The 14,829-nt window shown below is 37.4% G+C and overlaps 1 protein-coding gene across 1 annotated transcript in view; it reads left to right on the forward strand.

The window, feature by feature from the left end:
- The window catches only part of RALA (RAS like proto-oncogene A), a 90,800-nt gene extending 77,000 nt beyond the window's left edge, over positions 1 to 13,800 (forward strand). The window contains exon 5 of the mRNA XM_003406893.4: positions 13,258 to 13,800. Within this exon, the coding sequence (XP_003406941.1) occupies positions 13,258 to 13,380 (123 nt within the window). The 3' untranslated portion in view covers positions 13,381 to 13,800. The remainder of the gene's footprint in view (positions 1 to 13,257) is intronic.
- Positions 13,801 to 14,829: the final 1,029 nt, after the last annotated feature.

Here is a 14,829-nt window from a genome sequence, read left to right on the forward strand (position 1 = left end):
ACTATTTTGGAGCATAGAAAAGGAGGCAATACACGAATTCATTCTATGAAGCCAGCATAACCGTGATACCAAAACCAGGCAAAGACACCACACACAAAAAAAGTTACAGACCAGTATCTCTCCTGAATATAGATGCAAAAATTCTCAACAAAATTCTTAACCAGTAGAATTCAGCATCATATCAAAAAAATAATATGCCATGACCAAGTAGGATTCATATCAGGTATACAAGGATGGTTCAATATTACAAAATCAATCAACATAATCCACTACATAAATAGAAAGAAAAGAATCACATGATCATCTCAATTGATGCAGAAAAGGCATTCAACAAAGTCTAACACCCATTCCTGATAAAAACTCTCAATAAGTCAATAAGGTAGGTATAGAAGGAAAATTTCTTAATAAAGGGTATATATGCAACACCATCAGCCAACATCATTCTTAATGGAGAGGAGCTGAAAACATTCCCCCTGAGAACAGCAACAAGACAAAAGTGCCTTTTATCACCACTCCTATTTAACATTGTGGTGGAAATCTTAGCTAGAGCAGTAAGGCAAGAAACAGAAATAAAGGGCGTCCAAATTGGTAATGAAGAAATTAAACTCTCCCTATTTGCGGATGATATGATACTAAGAAAATCCAAAGGACTCCACCAGAAACTACGGGAACTAACAGAAAGATTCAGCAGAGTAGCAGGAAACAAGATCAACGTACAAAAATCAGTTAAGGTTCCTATACACCAATAGACAGAACTACAAAAAGGAAATGAGGAAAATAATACCATTTATGATAGCCCCTAAAAAAATAAAATACTTGGGAATAAATCTAACGAGGGATGTAAAAGACCTATACAAAGAAAACTACAAAGCACTACTGCAAGAAACCAAAAGACATCTGTGCATAAATAGAAAAACATACCATGTTCATGGATAGGTAGACTCAACATTGTGAAAATGACAATTCTACACAAAGTGATTTACAAATACAATGCAATACAGATCCAGTTGCCAACAGCATTCTTTAAAGAGATGGGAAAACTTATCATTAACTTTATATGGAAAGGGAAGAAGCCCCAGATAAGTAAAGCACTACTGAAGAAAAAGAATAAAGTAGGAGGACTCACACTACCTGACCTCAGAACCTACTATACAAGTACAGTAGTCAGAACAGCCTGGTACTGGTACAATGACAGATATATTGACCAGTGGAACAGAATTGAGAACCCAGATGTAAATCCATCCATCTGTGGCCACCTGATCTTCGACAAGGGCCTAAAGTCCATCACATAGGGAAAAGACAGTCTTTTTAACAAATGTTGCTGTAAAACTGAATGTCCATTTGCAAAAAAATGAAACGGGACCAATACCTCACACCATGTACAAAAACTAATTCAAAATTGATCAAAGACCTAAATATAAAGCCAAAAACCATGAAGTTCATAGAAGAAAACATAGGATCAATGCTAGAGGCTCTAATACACGGCATTAGCAGGATACAAACCACAACCAACAACACACAAGCTGCAGAGGATAAGCTAGATAACTGGGATCTTCTAAAAATTAAACATGTATGTTCATCAAAAGACTTCACCAAAAGAATAAAAAGAGAATCTACAGACTGGGGGAAAAAAATTGGCTATTACAAATCAGACAAAGGTCTAATCTCTAAAATCTACAAGAAAATCCAACGCCTCTACAACAAAAAGACAAATAATCCAATTAAAAAATGGGCAAAGGAAATGAACAGACACTTTATCAAAGAAGACATTCAGGTGGCCAACAGACACATGAGGAAATGCTCACCATCTCTAGCCATTAGAGAAATGCAAATTTCAAAACCACAATGAGATAGCATCTTACCCTGCCATTACTGGCACAAATCAATAAAACAAAATAACAAATGCTAGACAGGCTGTGGGGAGATCAGAACTCATGCGCTGCTGGTAGGAATGCAATATGATTACAACCATTTTGGAAAATACGGCGCTTCCTCAGAAAGCTAGAAATAGAAATACCATATGATCCAGCAGTGCCATGGCTAGGAATATATCCTAGAGAAATAAGAGTCACCATGCACTCTTATAGATATATGCACACCCATGTTCATTGCAGCATTGTTCACAATAGCAAAAAGATAGAAACAACCTAGATGCCCATCAACAGATGAATGGATAAACAAACTGTGGTACACAGTGGGATATTATGCAATGATAAAGAACAGCGATGAAATCTGTGGACCATCTCATAACATGGATGAATCTGGAGGGCATTATGCTGAGTGAAATAAGTCAATCACAGAAGGACAAATATTGTATAAGAGCACTACTGTAAAAACTCATGAAAAGGAGGCGGGGCCAAGATGGCGGACTAGGTGGATGCTACCGCAGATCCCTCTTGCAACAAAGACTCGGAAAAACAAGTGAATTGATCACATACATAACAATCTACGAACTCTGAACAACAAACACAGATTTAGAGACGGAGAACGAACAAATACGGGGAGACAGCGATTGTCTTCAGAGCCAGGAGCCAGCGTACCAGCGGATTTTCTGGAAAAACTAGTTTACCAGTGATGGCTCTGAGACAGCAGTCCATATCAAACCACATAAAGAAGCAGACCATGACAGCTTCTCCAACCCCCCAAACAAAAGAATCAAAATCTTTCCCAAATGAAGATACAATCCTGGAATTATCAGATACAGAATATAAAAAACTAATTTACAGAATGCTTAAAGACATCACAAATGAAATTAGGCTAACTGCAGAAAAAGCCAAGGAACACACTGATAAAACTGTTGAAGAACTCAAAAAGATTATTCAAGAACATAGTGGAAAAATTAATAAGTTGCAAGAATCCATAGAGAGACAGCATGTAGAAATCCAAAAGATTAACAATAAAATTACAGAATTAGACAACGCAATAGGAAGTCAGAGGAGCAGACTCGAGCAACTAGAATGTAGACTGGGACATTTGGAGGACCAGGGAATCAACACGAACATAGCTGAAAAAAAATCAGATAAAAGAATTAAAAAAAATGAAGAAACCCTAAGAATCATGTGGGACTCTATCAAGAAGGATAACTTGCATGTGATTGGAGTCCCAGAACACGGAGGGGGGACAGAAAACACAGAGAAAATAGTTGAAGAACTCCTGACACAAAACTTCCCTGACATCATGAAAGACGAAAGGATATCTATCCAAGATGCTCATCGAACCCCATTTAAGACTGATACAAAAAGAAAAACACCAAGACATATTATCATCAAACTTGCCAAACCCAAAGATAAACAGAAAATTTTAAAAGCAGCAAGGGAGAAAAGAAAGGTTTCCTTCAAGGGAGAATCAATAAGTTCAGACTACTCAGCAGAAACCATGCAGGCAAGAAGGGAATGGGATGACATATACAGAGCACTGAAGGAGAAAAACTGCCAACCAAGGATCATATATCCAGCAAAACTCTCTCTGAAATATGAAGGAGAAATTAAGATATTTACAGATAAACACAAGTTTAGAGAATTTGCAAAACCCAAACCAAGGCTACAAGAAATGCTAAAGGAGGTTGTTTGGTCAGATGACCAATAATATCAGGTACCAGCACAATACAAGGTCACAAAACAGAACATCCTGATATCAACTCAAATAGGGAAAGCACAAAAACAAACAAATTAAGATTAATTCTAAAAACTAAATAAATAAACAAAATAATACACATAACAGGGAATCAGGGAAATCAATAGATATAAGATCACAATAATCAAAAAGAGGCACTAAATATAGGAGGCATTGAACTGTCAGATGGAGAGTGATACAAGGCGATATAGAACGATACAAGTTAGGTTTTTACGTAGAAAAATAGGGGTAAATAATAAGGTAACCACAAAAAGGAATATCAACTGCATAACTAAAGAAAAAAGCCAAGAAAAACGTAACGACTCAACTAACATGAAGTTAAACATTATGAAAATGAGGATCTCACAATCTACTAAGAAAAACGTCTCAGCACAAAAAAGTATCTGGAAAAATGAAATGGCCAACAACACACATGAAAAGGCATCAAAATGACAGCACTAAAAACTTATTTATCTATAATTACGCTGAATGTAAATGGACTAAATGCACCAATAAAGAGACAGAGAGTCACGGACTGGATAAAGAAACATGATCCATCTATATGCTGCCTACAAGAGACACACCTTAGACTTAGAGACACAAACAAACTAAAACTCAAAGGATGGAAAAAAATATATCAAGCAAACAATAAGCAAAAAAGAAGAGGAGTAGCAATATTAATTTCTGACAAAATAGACTTTAGACTTAAATCCACCACAAAGGATAAAGAAGGACACTATATAACGATAAAAGGGACAATTGATCAGGAAGACATAACCATATTAAATATTTATGCACCCAATGACAGGGCTGCAAGATACATAAATCAAATTTTAACAGAATTGAAAAGTGAGATAGACACCTCCACATTTATAGTAGGAGACTTCAACACACCACTTTCGGAGAAGGACAGGACATCCAGTAAGAAGCTCAATAGAGACACGGAAGACCTAATTACAACAATCAACCAACTTGACCTCATTGACTTATACAGAACTCTCCACCCAACTGCTGCAAAATATACTTTTTTTTCTAGTGCACATGGAACATTCTCTAGAATAGACCACATAGTAGGTCATAAAACTAATCTGTGCAGAGTCCAAAACATCGAAATATTACAAAGCATCTTCTCAGACCACAAGGCAATGAAACTAGAAATCAATAACAGAAAAACTAGGGAAAAGAAATCAAATACTTGGAAAATGAACAATACCCTCCTGAAAAAAGACTGGGTTATAGAAGACATCAAGGAGGGAATAAGGAAATTCTTAGAAAGCAACGAGAATGAAAATACTTCCTATCAAAACCTCTGGGACACAGCAAAAGCAGTGCTCAGAGGCCAATTTATATCGATAAATGCACACATACAAAAAGAAGAAAGAGCCAAAATCAGAGAACTGTCCCTACAACTTGAACAAATAGAAAGTGAGCAACAAAAGAACCCATCAGGCACCAGAAGAAAACAAATAATAAAAATTAGAGCTGAACTAAATGAATTAGAGAACAGAAAAACAATTGAAAGAATTAACAAAGCCAAAAGCTGGTTCTTTGAAAAAATTAACAAAATTGATAAACCATTGGCTAGACTGACTAAAGAAAAACAGGAAAGGAAACAAATAACCTGAATAAGAAACGAGAAGGACCACATCACAACAGAGCCAAATGAAATTAAAAGAATCATTTCAGATTACTACGAAAATTGTACTCTAACAAATTTGAAAACCTAGAAGAAATGGATAAATTCTTGGAAAAACACTACCTACCTAAACTAACACATTCAGAAGTAGAACAACTAAATAGACCCATAACAAAAAAAGAGATTGAAATGGTAATTAAAAAACTTTCAACAAAAAAAAAGTCCTGGCCCGGACGGCTTCACTGCAGAGTTCTACCAAACCTTCAGAGAAGACTTAACACCACTACTACTGAAAGTATTTCAAGGCATAGAAAAAGATGGAATACTACCCAACTCATTCTATGAAGCTACCATCTCCCTGATACCAAAACCAGGTAAAGACATTACAAAAAAAGAAAATTATAGACCTATATCCCTCATGAACATAGATGCAAAAATCCTCAACAAAATTCTAGCCAATAGAATCCAACAACACATCAAAAAAATAATTCACCCTGATCAAGTGGGATCTATACCAGGTATGCAAGGCTGGTTTAATATCAGAAAAATCATTAATGTAATCCATCACATAAATAAATCAAAAGATAAAAACCACATGATCTTATCAATAGATGCAGAAAAGGCATTTGACAAAGTTCAACACCCATTTATGATAAAAACTCTTACCAAAATAGGAATTGAAGTAAAATTCCTCAACATAATAAAGGGCATCTAAATGGAGAGAACCTGAAAGCATTTACCTTGAGAACGGGAACCAGACAAGGATGCCCTTTTTCACCGCTCTTATTCAACATCGTACTTGAAGTCCTAGCCAGGGCAATTAGGCTAGACAAAGAAATAAAGGGTATCTGGATTGGCAAGGAGAAAGTAAAGCTATCACTATTTGCAGATGACATGATCGTATACACGGAAAACCCTAAGGAATCCTCCAGAAAACTACTGAAACTAATAGAAGAGTTTGGCAGAGTCTCAGGTTATAAAATAAACATACAAAAATCACTTGGATTCCTCTACATCAACAAAAACAGCACCGAAGAGGAAATAACCAAATCAATACCATTCACAGTAGCCCCCAAGAAGATAAAATACTTAGGAATAAATCTTACCAAGGATGTAAAAGACCTATACAAAGAAAACTACAAAACTCTACTACAAGAAATTCAAAAGGACATACTTAAGTGGAAAAACATACCCTGCTCATGGATAGGAAGACTTAACATAGTAAAAATGTCTATTCTACCAAAAGCCATCTATACATATAACTCACTTCCGATCCAAATTCCAATGTCATATTTTAAAGGGATAGAGAAACAAATCACCAATTTCATATGGAAGGGAAAGAACCCCCGGATAAGCAAAGCATTACTGAAAAAGAAGAAGAAAGTGGGAGGCCTCACTCTACCTGATTTCAGAAGCTATTATACAGCTACAGTAGTCAAAACAGCCTGGTACTGGTACAACAACAGGCACATAGACCAATGGAACAGAATTGAGAACCCAGATATAAATCCATCCATGTATGAGCAGCTGATATTTGACAAAGGACCAGTGTCAGTTAATTGGGGAGAAGATAGTCTTTTTAACAAATGGTGCTGGCATAACTGGATATCCATTTGCAAAAGAATGAAACAGGACCCATACCTCACACCATGCACAAAAACTAACTCCAAGTGGATCAAAGACCTAAACATCAAGACTAAAACGATAAAGATCATGGAAGAAAAAATTGGGACAACCCTAGGAGCCCTAATACAGGGCATAAACAGAATACAAAACATTACCAAAAATGATGAAGAGAAACCAGATAACTGGGAGCTCCTAAAAATCAAGCACCTATGCTCATCTAAAGACTTCACCAAAAGAGTAAAAAGACCACCTACAGACTGGGAAAGAATATTCAGCTATGACATCTCAGACCAGCGCCTGATCTCTAAAATCTACATGATTCTGTCAAAACTCAACCACAAAAAGACAAACAACCCAATCAAGAAGTGGGCAAAGGATATGAACACACATTTCACTAAAGAAGATATTCAGGCAGCCAACAGATACATGAGAAAATGCTCCCGATCATTAGCCATTAGAGAAATGCAAATTAAAACTACGATGAGATTCCATCTCACACCAACTAGACTGGCATTAATCCAAAAAACACAAAATAATAAATGTTGGAGAGGCTGCGGAGAGATTGGAACTCTCATACACTCACTGCTGGTGGAAATGTAAAATGGTACAACCACTTTGGAAATCCATCTGGCGCTATCTTAAACAGTTAGAAATAGAACTACCATACAACCCAGAAATCCCACTCCTCGGAATATACCCTAGAGATACAAGAGCCTTCACACAAACATATATGCACACCCATGTTTATTGCAGCTCTGTTTACAATAGCAAAAAGCTGGAAGCAACCAAGGTGTCCGTCAACGGATGAATGGGTAAATAAATTGTGGTATATTCACACAATGGAATACTACGCATCAATAAAGAACAGTGACGAATCTGTGAAACATTTCATAACATGCAGGAATCTGGAAGGCATTATGCTGAGCGAAATGAGTCAGAGGCAAAAGGACAAATATTGTATAAGACCACTATTATAAGATCTTGAGAAATAGAAAAAACTGAGAAGAACACATACTTTTGTGGTTACGAGGAGGGGAGGGAGGGAGGGAGAAAGAGGGTTTTTTATTGATCAATCAGTAGATAAGAACTGCTTTGGGTGAAGGGAAAGATAACACTGAATACAAGGAAGGTCAGCCCAATTGGTCTGGACTAAAAGCAAAGAAGTTTCCGGGATAAAATGAATGCTTCAAAGGTCGGCGGAGCAGGGACTGGGGTCTAGGGAACATGGTTTGAGGGGACTTCTAAGTCAATTGGCAAAACAATTCTATTATGAAAACATTCTGTATCCCACTTTGAAATGTGGCGTCTGGGGTCCTAAATGCTAACAAGCGGCCATCTAAGATACATCAATTGGTCTTAACCCACCTGGAGCAAAGGAAAATGAAGAACACCAAGGTCACACAACAACTAAGAACCCAAGAGACAGAAAGGGCCACATGAACCAGAGACCTACATCATCCTGAGACCAGAAGAACTAGTTGGTGCCCGGCCACAATCGATGACTGCCCTGACAGGGAGCACAACAGAGAACTCCTGAGGGAGCAGGTGATCAGTGGGATACAGACCCCAAATTCTCATAAAAAGACCATACTTAATGGTCTGACTGCGACTAGAGGAATCCCGGCGGCAATGCTCCCCAGACCTTCTGTTGGCACAGGACAGGAACCATCCCCGAAGACAACTCATCAGACATGAAAGGGACTGGGCAGCGGCGGGGAGAGAGATGCTGATGAAGAATGAGCTAATTGAATCAGGTGGACACTGGAGAGTGTGTTGGCAACTCTTGACTGGAGGGAGGATGGGAAGATAGAGAGAGAGGGAAGACGGCAAAAATGGCGCGAAATGAGAGACTGAAAGGGCTGACTCAATAGGGGGAGAGCAAGTGGGAGATGGGAGTAAGATGTATGTAAACTTACATGTGACAGACTGATTGGAATTGTAAATGTTCACTTGAAGCTTAATAAAAGTTAATTTAAAAAAAAAACTCATGAAAAGGTTTACAGACAAAAAGAAACAATCTTTGATGGTTATGAGGGAGGGGAGGGGTGAGCATGGAAAAACACTTGATAGACAGTAGCTAAGTGGATGGAAACTTTGGTAAAGCATAAGACAGTACATAATAATGGGGAAGCCGGCACAGCAAGGCAAGGTCATGGTAGCTCCATAGGTACATCCAAACTCCCTGAAGGACTGAATTGCTGGGCTGAGGGCTGTGGCAACCATGGTCTCCGGGAACATCTAGCTCAACTGACATAACATAGTTTATAAAGACTATGTTCTACATTCTACTTTGGTGAGTAGCATCTGGGGTCTTAAAAGCCTATGTACAGCCATCTAGGATACTCCACTGGTCTTGGGCAAGGAAGAATGAAGAAAACTAAAGACATAAGGGAAAGGTTAGTCTAAAGGACTAACGGACCACATCTACCACAGCCTCCACCAGACTGAGTCCAGTACAACAAGATGGTGCCTGGCTACCACCACTGACTGCACTGACAGGGATCACAATACAGGGTCCCAGACAGAGCTGGAGAAAAATGTAGAACAAAATTGAACTCAAAAAGAAAGTCCAGACTTGCTGGCCTGACAGCGACTGGAGAAACCCTGAGAGTATGGCCCCCGGACACCCTTTCAGCTCAGTAATGTGGTCACTGCTGAGGTTCACCCATCAGCCCTGGGGCAGGGACTGGAAGGCAGGAGGGAACAGGAAGGCTGGTAATAGGGACCCCAGGGTTGACAAGGGAGAGTGTTGACATGTCGTGGGTTTGTTAACCAGTGTCATAGAACAATGTGTATACTAACTGCTTGATGAGAAACTAGTTTGTTTTGTAAACTTTCACCTAAAGTACAATAAAAATTTTAAAAAAGGAGAGGGATTGAATTAAAAAAGAAGCGAGTAGAGAGACCTGGGGACCTCATACCACCATGAAATACGAGCCAGGAGAATAGCGTGTCATTTGGGCACAGGGTCTCTGCATTGAGAAGATCCTGAACCAGGGAAGATTGATGACAAGGTCCTTCCCCTGGAGCTGGCACCCTAAATTTGGACGTCTAGCCTCGTAGACTGTGACAGAATAAATGTCTCTTTGTTAAAGCCATCCACCTGTGGTATTTCTCTTATAGCAGGACTAGATAACTGAGACAGGCGGCTTGCAGTTTTTTTCTATTACAAACTATACTGCAGGGAACTTTCTGACTGCACCATGCAAGAATAAAAAGGAAGAGTGCGTTTTAAACTTTGATAATGACAAGTCACCCCCTAAAAAGGCTGTCCTTACACACCCACCCACAGTATGTGAGGAAGTCTTACCCCCATGGCCTTGCCAGCACCAATTAAAACCAGACTTTATTAATCACTAATCAGATCGATAAATCATTGTTACAATTTGTTTCCCTGATTGCTAATGGACTGAGCATCTTGTCATTGATTCATTGGCCAGTTGCATGTCTTCTGTGAATTCTGTGAAATGATGTTCTTCTGCCTGTTTGCCTAAGGAGTTGTTTATCTTTTTGATTCATGAACCCACTTTATATTCAGGACATTAATTCTTTGTCCGTTTATATCTGTTGTGAATAGTCTCCTAATCTGTACCATGTCTTTTATTTTGTCCTTTGCCATGGAAAAATTAAAGATTATGTAGTCGGATTTGTCAGTGTTTTCCTTTGTGACTTTGGGGTTTTGTAGGTTGCTTAGAAAAACTTTTTTCCATCCTAAACCTTAAAAAATATGTATATAATTTTTTACTTTCTTTTTGTATTGGCCTTTATAGTAGATCCCTAATCCGTTTGGAAATCCATTGAACTAGGAGCTGCTGAGTACTTAAAATGAAGAAACTGGGGAAGGGAAAGTTTTAGATTTAGGTTAACAGCCCATGATGCTTTTTAGAGAGATGCTGATCAGTTCTAAATAAGTTTATATAGGTTTCCAACCATAAATACTCTGAGCTAAACAGGCCGACCTTGTTTGTTTTGTCTAGTTTGGTTTTATTTTATGTGGGAAGAAGGGGGATTCCTATGATCTCTAGTCTGGAATTAGAAGAGCAAGTTTTATACATACCAGATTGCCCTATAATGTCTATATCAAAGGAAGTCAGAAGAAGCTGTGTGTTTGGGGGATTATCATTTGTCTAAATTCATTAAAACTGGTTTCTTATTCCTATCCCTAGTTACCTATTTGCTCCCGCTTGACAGTTGAAACAGAGCTTCCTGTAGCTTTTCCTAATTAAATTAGCTGATGCAGACTCTGAAAGTCTCCCACTGCTTTTGCTAATCAAAATGACCTTGTCAGTTTCTAATATGAATTCATGTGAAGTTTATTGCAGATATCATCTAAAATTAGAAACTAAACCTTACTATAATATGCAATACATAATGATGTATCTGTACCAAAAAGTAGTACTGGGAATACTATAATTACCGTTAGTATGGAGGCTTCCAGAAGTGAATTTAAAGCAGAGGCATTCAGAAATCCCAGTGCCCAGGGAGGTAGAACTGCAGCAAGTTGGGGCAGGAACTATGGGGTTTTATATAATCACTGTGCTTCAGTCTATTGCATTTCTTTTTTTTTTCCCCTGGGGGCGGGAGTCCTTAATTTTTTCCTTCTTTAACCAGTGGCATCCCTTGGTATTAGACCTGTGTTCATTCATCTGACTCAACCCATTAGTCTTTGATAGTTTGTTTGCTTTCTGCCTTAAATTTTGTTTCCTGCTCCAGAACAGGAATCAGCTATTCATCTAAGAAACTCTGGTTCCTTTTGGTAGGAATATATTTAGAGACCACAGTCTGGGCACTAACTCGTTCCTTGCTCTTGGGTTTCCATTAATTCATGGCCTTTTCAGTGACCAGTACTAGGAAATACGTATTTAATGGGGGGGAAAGAAAGTCATGAGATAATACTCTTATTTCCAATTCAAATTTAACGTTACAGTATTTTTATAGTTATATCTTTTATATAGCTTTATAGTTATACCTTTTCTCTTACACTGAAAGTCTTGGTTCCTAAACCATATTAACATAATCATTAACTTGCATTATCTTTCAACATATATAAAGAATTTCCAAAAGAGCAATACCAGTATTACTATTAACAACTATAAACTACTCAGTGAAGTTTAAGATTTCTTTTTCTTGTTTTGTTTTCTGTTTAAGTTTTGCTTTTAATTTGTTTGCTTTTGTTTTTATTTTTGTCCTTAGCATTTATTCTAAGGTGAATACCCCACAAGCTGGGTTTTAAAGTCTCTTGAAATAATTCTTCCCTGTGTGTGATTATTTCACCACTTTGACATCCAGCTAGGCTCATTTGTTTTGAGTTTCAGTTTTTAGGGATTACTTTTTTGTTTTTAATTTTATTTTTGAATATGTAAAACATTTATTTTCCAAAGTAGAAACTACATAACAAGGTATGTTCAGAGACACTTCACTGTCCTCTCTACTCTGTTCCCTTCCTCCTGAAAATAAAAATGATGATTTGTTTTGGGCTGATAACTTCGAATATTTTCTTTTTGCAGATGGAAGCAAATACATATGTGTTCCTACTGTATGCACACAGATGGCCCTCCATCTTTACTATTCTGTATCTTGCTTTCCTCAGAGTTTCCACTGGAAAGCTGGAGGCATGTCAGAAAAGGCACATCAGTCAGTACATAGACACATCTGTTTACTTACGGCATTCGTCATCTCTTTTTTATATCTGTTCGTTTTTATTCTTAGTGAATTTTTTTTAAGTAGTAATAATTTTTTTTTAAACCCAGAATGCAAGACTGTGGGCCTTATAAGTTATTCATGCATTTATCACACACACTTATAACTCTGTGTACAGTGTGAGTGCTTTCCTTCCAGTCCTCATCTGTGTGCATGCGAACATTTGTTACTTAACTTTTGAATTATTGTACTAGTAACTTTTGAATTATTCTGCTAGTGTTTCTCATCTTCTGCCAGTTTCTAGACAGCAGACAAAAACTGATAAATTTGCAAATACAGTGCAACAAAGAAAGCTGTTTTCTAGTGCCTGGTGTCAAAACGATAAAGCACCCATTTCCCTCAGAAACATTTCTAAAAATGGAGCAAAAGAAAAGTTATTAAACATAATAAATAGTTATTAAATACAAATTTTTATAAAACATAAATTAATGACTATTAAATATGAATTAATAAAATACTCTTGCTAACTACTCAAATGCAGTCCATCACTTTGTCATCACTTTGGAGTGCTTTTTTGTTATGTTAAAATGGGGATGGAAAGGTCAGATTGTATCATATGAACATTTTTTACCAAAAAAAAAGTTTTTCTTAATATTGCACCAAGTTTTACTGCTGTGATTTGAGTAGTTACTAAGTGCACATTGTCTCTGTTTGCTTTATTTACATCATTCTCTTTTTTCTAGGTATTTTTTGACTTAATGAGGGAAATTCGAGCCAGAAAAATGGAAGACAGCAAAGAAAAGAATGGAAAAAAGAAGAGGAAAAGTTTAGCCAAGAGAATCAGAGAAAGATGCTGCATTTTATAATCGAAGCCCAAACTCCTTTCGTATCTTGACCATACTAATAAATATAATTTATAAGCATTGCCATTGAAGGTTCAATTGACTGAAATTACTTAAAGATTTTGGAAATTGTTATGTATCACTAAAAGCATGAATTGGAACTGCGCTGAAAGTCAAACTCACTTAAAAAAGAAATTAGTGTGGCTTCACCAAGAAGCAAAAGTTCCGCCTATTTCATAATTGCCTCCATTTATCACGGTCCCGAATGTAGCGTGTGAGCTTGAGTTTCGAGGCCAGTCTTTCTTGAACTGTTAAATAAAGAGGTGAGATAGGGGTGGCGGATGGGAGGAAAGGCTAATTCCTCTGGCTTATTATAAATCTTAAATTTTATATCATTTTAAAATGTCTTGGTCTTCTACTGCCTTGAAAAATGACAATTGTGAACATGATAGTTAAAGTGTACCACTTTTTTTTTAACCACTGTTATGCAAAATATAGAAGAAAAAGTGATTGGCATGGTTGTTGCATATTGTTAAATTGAGAGTAATTCATCTGTGAACTTGCATTAATTACCTGGTGATTAAGTTAGAAAAGTGGTGTAAACTTGTACCTGAAAATGTTTGAATATGCCTTAATTTAAAAACCGAAAAGTACCCAGTTACATTATCCTGGATGTGTCCTCCCTGGCTTCATGGGCTCGTTACCCCATGTGTCCTGGTGAGAGAATATATGCCTACTATCGAGTACAGCTTTTGTATAGAAGATCCTTGAGAAATAACTGTCTGCTAAGAATCTGTCCCAATTTAAAATGTGTGCCATACTCTGGTTCTTGAAAATAAGGTTCCAGAGCTCCTTGATTGCTTTTAATCAACAATATGCATTGCCGTCGAGTCAATTCTGACTCTTAGTGACCCTACAACTATAAGGTAGTTTAAAATGAAGGGCCAGCAGAAACTTGTAAGATGATTTTAGACTGTACAAGGATTCAGTACCAGTTGTGCTGGTCCCTGGAAATCCCCTTCTGCAAGTGGTGAGCATGGAAGTATTAAGTTTTTCATTTCCTTGGAGCAGGGCACGGGAAAAACATCCATAATGCTCTAATGCATTTTGCACTAGGACATTTTGGGAAAATATTCATGCTCGCCACCGTCGATTTCTAAATTCGTACTCATGAGGTAACAGTTTGACAATATGGGAGTTATTAGGGGTGTCTGTAGTTGTTTGTGTTCATAATGAAGAACACTGCAGCTACATTTTCCTAACGTTAACATCAAGCAGCCCAACCCGTGTATATAATGCAGAAAACGTGTTTGGCATCCACAGACCAAACATTAGGCCAGTGTGCTCTGTCACCATTGTGTGGTGTTTGTTCCACTGGAAGAATTGTAGCACGTTATACGGTAACGTAATTTCAATGGGAAGTATGCCACTGTTAGATTTCTTTCCTTTTTAGAATAGAGTAGGACAGTTGAT

The sequence above is a fragment of the Loxodonta africana genome, chromosome 8, assembly GCF_030014295.1.
Source record: "Loxodonta africana isolate mLoxAfr1 chromosome 8, mLoxAfr1.hap2, whole genome shotgun sequence".
NCBI classification, from domain to species: domain Eukaryota; kingdom Metazoa; phylum Chordata; class Mammalia; order Proboscidea; family Elephantidae; genus Loxodonta; species Loxodonta africana.